The 11,605-nt window shown below is 37.9% G+C and overlaps 1 protein-coding gene across 1 annotated transcript; it reads left to right on the top strand.

The window, feature by feature from the left end:
- The first annotated feature begins 996 nt into the window (after positions 1-996).
- LOC143398989 (melanoma antigen preferentially expressed in tumors-like) lies at positions 997-4,228 on the top strand. Its single transcript, XM_076855692.1, has 3 exons — positions 997-1,283; positions 1,708-2,298; positions 3,913-4,228. The coding sequence occupies exons 1-3, from the start codon at positions 997-999 to the stop codon at positions 4,226-4,228; spliced, it is 1,194 nt and encodes a 397-aa protein (XP_076711807.1).
- Positions 4,229-11,605: the final 7,377 nt, after the last annotated feature.

Here is an 11,605-nt window from a genome sequence, read left to right as displayed (position 1 = left end):
CTCCTAAAGTTTGCTACTGTGGGTCTTATTCCAACACTGTCTTGCAAATCAGTATCTCAGATCTGTTCCTCATTTCCCCACAGGAGATCAAGGCTAAAGGTGCTGAATTTTACCCATGACCTTGGCCCATTTGTTGATTGGGCTATTTGGGGTTTTTTGTTTTGTTTTGTATTTTTTTTTTTTTTTGGTGCTTAGCTTTTTGAGTTCTTTATATATCCTAGAGATTAGTGCTCTATCTGATGTGTGTGGGGTAAAAATGATGGTGGAATGTGATAAACATCATCATCCAAAGTACATGTATGAAGACACAAATTGGTGTCAACATACTTTATATATAACCAGAGATATGAAAAAATTGTGCTGTATACAGGTAATAAGAATTGTAGTGCATTCTGCTCTCATTTATTTTTTAAAAAATCATAAAAAAAATAAAAATTTACATCTTATTGATTTTTTTTAAATTGTGTTATCATCTCTGAATTGCAATGAAGCCTGGTGGACTGTGGGTAAGGATACACCCACACAGAGTGGGAGGGAGGGAAGATCTTCATGTATATTAACAATAGCTGTCATTAAATATTTTAGAAACCCTGCTTTCCGGAGAAGTCAAAGACAAACTTAAGACATAAACTCTTAACATTACCAGGGTAAGTTATTTGTTGTTCAGATGTTTTTCTTAAAATCACTTTGGAAGTGACAGTGATCTTGGTGGAAAGGCCAAGAAATTGAGTTTGGACTGAAACACTTATAAATAAGGAACAGAGATGAAATGCTGATTACTTATTACCCAACTGACATCAGGGCTAGTCACAACACTGGGCTGACACGGGCCGAGAAAAAACTGGAGATTTATGCCAGAAATTGCAGGATGGAAGGATAAGGGATGGAAGGCAACTGTTGTGTTTGAGGCCTGGGTTGTGCTGCCTGGAAAGAAGGAGGCTAAGTACCATGAAATCTGCTTGGGATTTTCCCTTGCCTTGCACCAGATTATTGGAGATGAGCAAAGACCCTTTCACACTTTTGGATCTTGCAGCACAAAGCCTGCTGAGTGATGAACACTCAGCTGTGTGTGCCCTGAGAGAGCTTCCCATGGGCCTCTTCCCAAAACTGTCCATGGCAGCCTTCCATGGAGGCCACACAAAGACTGTGACAGTGATGGTACAAGCCTGTCCCTTCCACTGCCTCCATCTGGGAGCATTAAGGGATCAGTCAATAACACAAGACCTGCTGGAAGCTGTGCTAGAGGGACTCAATTTTGTTTCTCCCAACACTGTTTGCCCAAGGTAATTATAGCGGGTGCTGGTAGAGGATCACCGAGTTAAGGAAGAAGGAGCTGGATTCAGGGATATGTGTTCAGAAGATATTCCAGAGTCGGCAGGTGGCACAGCATCAATCATCGGGAGGCCTTGAGATCACTGCTCAGAGTTCCTCAGAAAAGAAGGAAGCTGGTATGGTTCAGAGCTGAGGCAGCTGAGAGTGTAGTTGAAGCTCCTGAGTGATATCCCAGGAGTAAAGACTGAGAGAGAAATGAGGAGAAAACTAAAGGAGAAATGAGGATGGAGAAGTGCCTTTTTAAAGGCATGGTAGACAGATGAGCAAGGCTGCTAGCTGGCAGGGAAGCTTCCTCCTAAAGTTTGCTACTGTGGGTCTTATTCCAACACTGACCTGCAAATCAGTATCCTAGATCTGTTCCCCATTCCCCCACAGGAGATCAAAGCTAAAGGTGCTGGATTTTACCCATGACCTTGAGCACTCCAACTGGGAGGAATGCTCTGAAATCTCACCAGCACCCTTTGACATCATGCACACACTGGAAGAGCAAGAAGCAGACCAGCTCATGCCCAGTTGCAGAGAACAGCCTCGGCATTACCAGGAACCTATGGAAATACACACAGACCTTCTCCTAGGTAGCTTATTTGGTTTCTTCCACCTGTCAGGGTTCCCTTCTTACACATTGCAGAGAGCTGAGAGGAGCCATAGCTATCTGCGCCTCTGCTGTCGGACACTGTTCATTAACCAAGTGCCATTCCGCAGTCTGGTCAAAATTCTAGGAATGCCAGAACTGGAGGCCATTCGAGAGGTACGGCTGCATCATTGGAGCAGGTTTTGCTTCCTGTCAGACCTGATCCAGTTTTTCACCCAGGTAGGACAAATGTGCAATCTGGGCAATCTCATCATGAGTGGCATCCCCTGGAACTTCCCTGCTGATTGTTTCTCCCTGATGAATCCCCTGTACCACCTTCAAAAGCTACACCTCATCTTTGGTTGTCTCTCAGGCCAGCTAAACAAGATGCTCAAGTGAGTGTACATTAAATCCCACTGGAGAGATAAGGCCAGGATTCCTGAACACTCCTGCAATGTCACATCAGAGACCAAACAAGCTTGACCTTCCCTTCCCTGAATACCTACAGAGTCACTGATGGGCACAGACTTTAAGGTTGGTGTCCTGGACCAACCAGTGGCTGGTGATTTTATAGAAGAAAAAATACTTGTCTGAAATTGGCACTTTGTCCATGCATCCATTCATGCACTTGGTCCACATCAAACATATGGATAAGAATGGGAGATAAAACTCAAAAGAAAGCAATCAAGTGAAATAAGTCAGGCACAAAAACACAAATACTCCCCGTTCTCATCTATATGTGGAGGCTCAAAATTAACCTTAAAGAAATAGAGAATAGGGAGCTGGAACTGTGGCTCAGGGGTAGAGCACTCACCTAGCATATGTGAGGCACTGGTTTCAAACCTCATCACCACATAAAGATAAATAAAGGTATTTCCCATCTACAACTAAACAATAAATATATTTTTTAAAAAAGAAATGGAGAATAGAATAGTGGGAAGAGGCTGGTAAGGTGTGGAGGAGGGAGGGATGGAGAGAGTATGGTTAATGGGTATATAAGAGGAATAACTTCTAACATTCTATGACACAGCAGGATAATTATGGTTGATGACAATTCATTAAATATTTTTAAATAGCTAGTAGAGAAGATTTTGAATGTTTCCAACATAAAGAAAGTGATAGATATGCCACTCACCCTGATCTGATCAGTAAACATGGTATACATGTTTTGAAATATCACCATATACCTATAAATATGTATAATTACTACATGTTAGTTAAAAATTAAAATATATCTTTAATAGTCAGAGGCTGGAGTTGTGAGTCAGCGATAGAGTGCTCACCTAGCATGTGCGAGGCCCTGGGTTAGATCCTCAGCACCACATATAAATTTTTTTAAAAAGTATTGTGTTCAATTACAACTAAAATAAATAAATAAATGAAGTCAGACAGGTCTCAGCTCCTTGGAGCTTACATAGAGAAGTATGAATAGGGATAGTAAATTGTGAGGGTAGCATTGAAAGGAATTAATTGCCCCCACAACATCTAAGCACAGCTGATATTTTTGTTCCTCTAATTTATGTCTCATAGACTTCTCCATGCCCTGTCCTGGAATAGGGTTTTTTTTCTCCTAGAGTCCAGTAATTGGGCAAATAAAAACATGGAAAATAACTTACCAACCCTTCCACCACGTAAAATCCTAGTTCTCTCCATGTGTTAAGGGCTATATATAAATTTCAATAATTCCTGCAACAATTTATGGAGCAAGAGTGATGACTGTGCTTATATAGCTTATTAGGAAGCTGAGACTGTGAGAGGTCAGTGCACCTGATACCATTCTCTGAAATATAAGGATGATTCTTTTGGGAACAGGAAACTGTTTCACTCTAAACTCTTGATCCTGAGCAGTATAAACAACCTGAAAATCAAAGCTGACATCAAAATTCCCAGCTTTGATGTAGTTGATTTAGCAAAAATGAAAATTTCCTAAGCTAGATTTCTGTCTTTTCTCAAATGTATCTAGGGTTCACCCCAATATCCAAGGAGTAACTTTATCTGTCTTTTCACAGTGGCCTGCAGAAACCATTGGAGACCCTGGTGATTAATGGATGTAGGCTTACTGAGGATGACATCACCTACTTATCCCAGAGCATTCATGCCACACGCCTCAAGGAGTTGGCCCTGTGTAGCAATAACCTGTCCCAAATGGCTCCTGGACCCCTAGAGATCCTGCTGAGTGAGACATCAGGCACCCTGCAACACCTGAATTTGAGAAGCTGCAGGTTGAAGGAAGCCCAGCTCAGAGCCCTTCTGCCCACCCATGCTACTGCACCAAACTCCACTCCCTTGTCTCCTATGATAATGTCATTTCCATGTCGGGCATAATGAATGTGCTTCAGCACTTAGCTGAAGGAGCTAAAGTGTGTACAGTACCCTGTCCCTGCTGAATGCATTGTGTACTTGGATCAATTCAGATGGGAGAACCTCAATAGAGTGGAACTTGACCGCATGCACATCAAGTTGCAGGAGATGTTGCAAACACTACAGCAGGATGACATGGAGTTGACTAATTCTACTTCCATAGTTTCACTTAGAAAAAATACAATGGGAAAGGGGAACAGCTTTGGGTCTTGTAGCTGTGCCAGTGAAGTTCCTGAACAAGTGGTATAACTAGAAAAATTATTTTTAAAAGAAACATAAAGATGAACACTCTGATGGTGACCACTATTCTGGATGGAGCTGGAGCTCTGTTGTTCATAAAATAGGCAGTGATGGCAATCTACATTGTGCAAGGGGTGACATTATAATGCTGATAATGAAAAAGACTTGCTCTCCTAGCACTTGTCCTTCTGGTCTATTTACCCAATTTCCCTTTCATTTTGTATCAGTATTTCCACTTTGAGCAGCAAGCAGTTGGGTGAGTTTCTCTTCAAAACACTCCGTTATTAAATGGAATCATTGAAATGTTCAGTCAAGAAAATTGAGAAGTAAACTCAGCACAGAGCTTTCATTCATTCATTTATTCCACGTTATTGACTTCCCGCTTTATTCTCTTTCTCTAGGGAATACAGAAATAAAATCTTCAAAGTTTCTGCTTTCGTAGAACATAACTTTGAAGGGATTGGGAAACACTAAACAAGTCAGAAAACCAATAAGAAAGCCGATTTCAGAGAATTGCCATAATATACCAATATGGAAGTTTACTGAAGTTGTGGTGTAGAGGTCAGGAATAAAGGTTTCTCCATCAATGAAACCAATTACTAATAGGTAAGTGTTGAGAAGCAGCCAGATATCAGGAAAGCAGAGGAGAGAGATGAGAGGTGCCATGAAAAGGATCCAGGGAGATAGAGGATGAGAATGCATCAAATCTTTTGATGATGAAAGAAGAGAATCACAGGACCCTTGACTTTTCATGTGGAGTCAACTCTAAGGATAAGAGGGAATGGGACAAAGGTGATTAAGGAGACAGGGTACTTCCTTCCTTTCTTTCTAATAATTTGTCTGTGGATTCTTTAATAATTTGTTTTGTGGATCATTGGCAATAGCAGAAGTTCTATTCACTCATTTATGATTCTATGTCTATTAAACAATTTTCATGTAGTGGCCTGGTTAGGAACTCTGTACACTGGCTAGAAGGAGTGAGGGTAGACGTCCTTGTCTTCTCCAGATTTTGCAAGATACACCTGCTTATTTAGAATGATGCTTACTATTCAGGACAGTGTTTCAATTTATCCCTCTTTTGCCTTGCTTTTTACCTCTAGATAGTCCCTGAAAGTTTATGTGCATTTCCTTATAAAATTATCTGGGTTTGATACTTCCTGCAGGATAGTTTTTGATCACTTTCTCTATTCTATGGAAATTAATTCATTTTTTAAATTTTTTTAGTTGTAGATGGACACAATATCTTTATTTGGTTTATTTATTTTCATGTGGTGCTGAGGATCAATCCCCAGTGCCTCACATGTACAAGGAAAGTACTCTGCCACTGAGCCACAACCCCAGCCCAAAACTAACCCATTTTTAAATTGTGATAAAAACATAAGTCATTTAAATCACTTTAATTGTACAATTTCATGTCATTAATTCATTCACAATGTTCTGCAACTGTTACTTCATCTATTTCAAAAACTTCACCAAACAAAAACTCTGAACTTTTTTATTTGTTCTTTTTAGATATACATGACGATATAGTGTATTTTGGCATATTATTTATATGTGGACTATAACTTATTCTAATTAGGATCCATTCTTGTGTTTGTACATGATGTGGATTTTCAATGGTTGTGCATTCCTATACATGAGAATAGGAAAGTTATATTCGATTCTTTCTACTGTCTCCTATTCCCTTCCTTCCCTTCATTCCCCTTTTTCTAATCCAGTGTACTTTTATACTTCCCCTTCCTACCAACTCCCCCTTATTATGGGTTAGCATTCACATATCAGAGAGCACATTCAACCTCTGGATTTGGGGGCTGGCTTATATCACTTAGTATGATCGTCTCCAGCTCCATCCATTTACTAGAAAATGCCATAATTTCATTCTTCTTTATGGTTTCTTTGTGTATATATACAACATTTTCTTTATCCATTCATCTGTTGAAGGGCCCATAGGTTGGTTCCATAGCTTAGCTATTGTGAATTGAGCTGCTATAAACATCCATGCGGCTGCATCATTGTAGCATGCTGATTTTAAGTCCTTTGGGTATGTACCAAGGAGTGAGATAACTGGGTCAAATGGTGGTTCCATTCCATATTTTCTGAGAAATCTCCATACTGCTTTCCAGATAGTTGCACCAATTTGCAGTCCCATCAGCAATGTATGAGTGTAACATTTTCCCCACATCCTCATTAATATTTATTGTTACTTATATTCTTAATAATTGTCATTCTGACTAGAGTAAAATAGAATCTCAGTGGGGTTTTAATTTGCATTTTTTTAACTGCTAGAGATGTTGAACATTTTTTTATGTATTTGTTGACCATTTGTATTTCTTCTTCTGTGAAGTGCCTGATCCATTCCTTTGCCCATTTATTGATTGGGGTTTTTTTGGTGTTGAGTTTTTTTTATTCTAATTTGTTATATTTGATGGCAGAATGTGATTCAATTCATATTACACATATAGAGCACAATTTTTCATGTCTCTAGTTGCATTCAAAGTAAAGTCAAACCATTAATGTCTTCAGACATGTACTTAGGATAATGGTATCCATCTCATTTCACCATCTTTCCTACCCCCATGCCTTCTCTCTTTCCCTCCCTCCCCTTTGCCCTAACTAAATTTTGTCTTTTTCTCCCATGCTCCACACCCCATCCCCATTATGAATCAGCATCTTCATATCAAAGAAAACATTCAGCATTTGTTTGGTTTTTTTTGATTGACTAACTTCACTTAGCATTATATTCTCCAACTCCATCCATTTACCTGAAAATGCATCTACTGAAGGGCATCTAGGTTGGTTCCACAATTTAGCTATTATGAATTGCGCTGCTGTAAACATTGATGTGGCTGTGTCCCTATAGTATGTTGTTTTTAAGTTCTTTGGGTATAGACTGAGGAGTGGGATAACTGGGTCAAATGGTGATTCCATTCCCAGTTTTCCAAAGAATCTCCATAATGCTTTTCATATTGGCTGCACCAATTTGCAGTCCCACCAGCAATGTATGAGTATGCCTTTTTCCCTTTTTCCTTGATGTGGGGAAAAAGGCATACTTATTGTTGTTCGTCTTCACAATAGCTGCCATTCTGCCTCAAATGAGATGAGTAGTTTTAATTTGCATTTCTCTAACTGCTAGAGATGTTGAATACTTTTTCATATATTTGTTGATCGAATGTATATCGTCTTCTGAGAAGTGTCTGTTCAGTTCCTTGGCCAAGTTATTGATTGGGTTATTTGATTTCTTGGCATTAAGTTTTTTGAGTTCTTTGTATATCCTGGAGATTAATGCTTTATTTGAGGTACAGGTGGCAAAGATTTTCTCCCATTCTGTAGGCTCTCTGTTCACATTTTTTTATTTTTTCCTTTATTGTGACGAAGCTTTCTAGTTTGATACCATCCCATTTATTGATGTTGATATTACTTCTTGCACTTCAAGAGTCTTGTTGAGGAAATCAGTTCCTAAGCTAACATGATGGAGAGTTTGGCCTAGAAACTGAACTCTTAAGCAAAAACTCCCCATTAGCTGGGTGCAGTTGCACATATCTATAATCCCAGCAGCTGGAGGCTGAGGAAGGAGGATTGCAAGTTCAAAGCCAGCCTCAGGAACTTAGTCAGGTCCTTAGCAAGTTAGTGAGGTCCTAAGCAACTTAGTGAAACCATGCCTCAAAATTAAAAAATAAAAAGGTTTGGACTAAGTGCCTTTCATCAGAGGAATGTGTAAAGAATATATGGTATATACTTATAAATACACAATGGAGAATTACTCAGCCATTAAGAAGAATGACTTTCTGACATTTGCCAGTAAATGGATACATATGCATACATATGCTTAGTAAAATAAGCCAATCCCCAGAAACTAAAAGTCAAATGTCTTCTCTGATATGTGGAAGCTAACCCACAATATGAGGGGAGGGGAAGAATAGAAGGTCAGTGGGTTAGACAAAGGGGAATAAAGGGAAGGGAGCAGGTATAGGAAAGGAACAATAGTGGAATGCATCTGACATAACTTTCCTACATATATATATATGAATACACCACAGCGAATCTCACCACAGTGTACATCCACAAGTCTGGAGTCCTAATTAGAATACGATATATTTCATGCTTGTATAATTATATCAAAATGGATTCTACTATCATGTATAACTAAAAAGAAACAATAAAATAAATAAACAAAAGGATTAGGGATGCAGTTTAGTGGTTAAATGCCCCTGGGTTCAATCCCCAATATAAAAAAAAAAACCCTCCCCATTAACACCTCTCTCTCTCTCTCTCTCTCTCTCTCTCTCTCTCTCATCTACTTTTTGTCTCTGTAAATCTGCATGTTCTAGATATTTCATGTAAGGGAAATATGAAAAGGATATGTGATGAAAGTCCTAATCCCCAATATCTCAGAATGTGACCTTAGGTGGAAACAGGAACTTTTCTGAAATAATCAAGTTTAAATGAGGTCATTATAGGGTGGGCCCTAATCCATTATGACTGCTGTCTTATAAAAAGAGAAAATTTGGACACAGAGACAGATATTCACAGAGGGAAGATGGTGTGAAAAGACTTAGAGAAGATAAACATCTATAAGCCAAGGAACACCTGAGGCTACCAGAAGCTAGAGACAGACCTGAAATAGATCCTTCCCTAGTGCCTTCAGAGAAAACATAGCCCTGTTGACATCTTGATTTGAGACGCTGGACACCAAAACTGTGAGATAATAAATTTGAGTTGTTCTAAGACAACCAGCTTAGTGATAATTTTTAAGGAAGCCCTGGGAAACTTCTATGACTCTTCTTTCATTTAATATGTTTTCAGAATTCATCCATGTTGTACAATGTACCCACTTCATTCCTTTTTATGTATCTTAATCTGTTCATCTGTTGTTGGGCACTTGGATTGTTTCCTCCTTTTGGCTACTGTGAATAATGCTGTGTTGAACATTTGGATCCATGTTCTCAATTCTTCTGAATATATCTACAAGTGGAATTGCTGAGTCATATATTAATTCTATGTTTAACTTTTTGAGAAATCATCAAACTGTTTTACTCCACACCCTCACCAACACTTCTTATTTCTATTGTTTCTATGAGCCATTTTAAGAGGCGTGAAAAGGTATATCATGTGGTTTTCTGCTTTCCTCATGTCTCAAAATGTTAAGCATCTTTTTATGTGCTTACTGGCCATTTGAATATCTCATTTTGAGAAAAGTCTGTTTTGCCCATATCTTAACTGGATGTTTGTCTTTTTGTTGTTGAATTGTAGGAATTCTTTACATATTCTATATATTAAACCCTTGTTAGATTTATGATTTGAAATTTTTCCTTTCTAAGGGTTGCCTTTTCAATCTTTTGATGTTGTTTGCTGATACATTAAAAATTACATTTTGATGAAATCCATCTTACCTAATTTTTTCTGTGTTATTGTGTTTCTAGTGTTACATTTTTAAAAAACAATACCAAATTCAAGGTCATGAAGTTTCCCTTATGTTTTATTTTTAAGCTTTTATAATTCTATCTCTACATTTAGATCTTCAACTTATTTTGAGTTCTTTTTTGTATGTGGTAAAAAGCATGAATACAACTTTTTTTTGTATGTTGATATTCCATTTTTCCTAATTTGCTGAAGAGTCTGTTCTTTCCCCCATTGAATGCTCTTGGTACCCTTATTGAAAAATCATACAACCATAGATGTGAAGGTTTATTTCAGGGCCCTCTCTTCTATTTCAATGTCTATCTTAGACCAATATCATGCCATTTTGATTATTGTGGCTTTGACTAAGTACTGAAACTAGGAAATTTGAATTCTTCAACTTTGTTGTTCTATTTCAAGATTAGAACACCATTTGGACTTTATGAGAGATTGCATCGAATATAAAAATGACTTTGGGTCATGCACAAAGTACCACCAGTAGCCAAAAGGAGGAAACAATCCAAGTGCCCATCAATAGATGGCTTTTCAAACAACAGAAATATATTTTCACAGTTCTGGAAGTTAAAAGCATAAAATCAAGCAGTGTAAGATGCCTCCTTGCCTATTACATTTTTTATAACTCCAGACATTCCTTGCCTTATGGCAGCATAATTTCAATCATAATGTCTGTCTTTCCTCTGTATTTAGGTACAAATTTTCCTCCTCAGGGCTGGGGATGTGGCTCAAGCGGTAGCATGCTCGCCTGGCATGCGTGCGGCCCCGTTCAATCCTCAGCATCACGTACAAACAAAGATGTTGTGTCCGCCGAAAACTAAAAAAAAATAAATATTAAAATTCTCTCTCTCTCTCTCTCTCTCTCTCTCTCTCTCTCTCTCTCTCCCTCCCTCCCTCCCTCCCTCTTAAAAAAATTTTTCCTCCTCTTGTAAGGGCAATAATCATAGGGATTAAAGGCCTATATAATTAAGCTTAACTTCAATTTAACCTGATGATACAGAATGAACATCCATAATCTGAAAATCCAAAATCCAAATGCTTTGATATCTAAAATTTTTTAAGCAATGATGCTCAAAATGTTTCAGTTTTGGATTTTTTATTTTTTAATTAGGGATGCTTAACTGGTAAAGTCTATTTAGATTTTCTATTTCTTCATGATTTAATCTTGATAGATTTTGTGTCTAGAAATTTATCCATCTCTTCTAATTTATTGACAGAGTTTTTTCATAGTGTTTTATTTATAATCCTTTTTACATCTATGGAATCGATAATGCCCCCAATTTTATTTCTAATTTCAGTCTTTTCTCTTTTCATCTTGGAAAATTTAAACAATGCCCATTAAACAATAACTCCTCATTCCTCTCCCCCTAGTTCCTGGTAATTGCCATCATAGCATCTATCATCCTAAGTACCTTATATAAATGGAATCATGCAATATTTCTCTTTTGTGACTGGCTTATTTCACTTAACATAATGTCCTCAAGGTTTGCCCATGTTATGGCATATGTCAGAATTTATGCCTTTTTAAGGCTGAATAATATCCCATTATATGTATATGCCATATTTCCTCATCCATTTATCTGTTGATGCAAATACTCAGAAATGCAATTGTTGGGTCATGTGGTAATTATATTTTTAAATTTTTTAGTTTTCAGAAATGACCATACTTATTAGTATATGGGATGATAT

This window comes from Callospermophilus lateralis, chromosome 1, assembly GCF_048772815.1.
Source record: "Callospermophilus lateralis isolate mCalLat2 chromosome 1, mCalLat2.hap1, whole genome shotgun sequence".
Classification (NCBI taxonomy): domain Eukaryota; kingdom Metazoa; phylum Chordata; class Mammalia; order Rodentia; family Sciuridae; genus Callospermophilus; species Callospermophilus lateralis.
The sequence above is the reverse complement of the archived record's forward strand: the minus strand, read 5'-3'. Positions and strand labels throughout refer to the sequence as shown.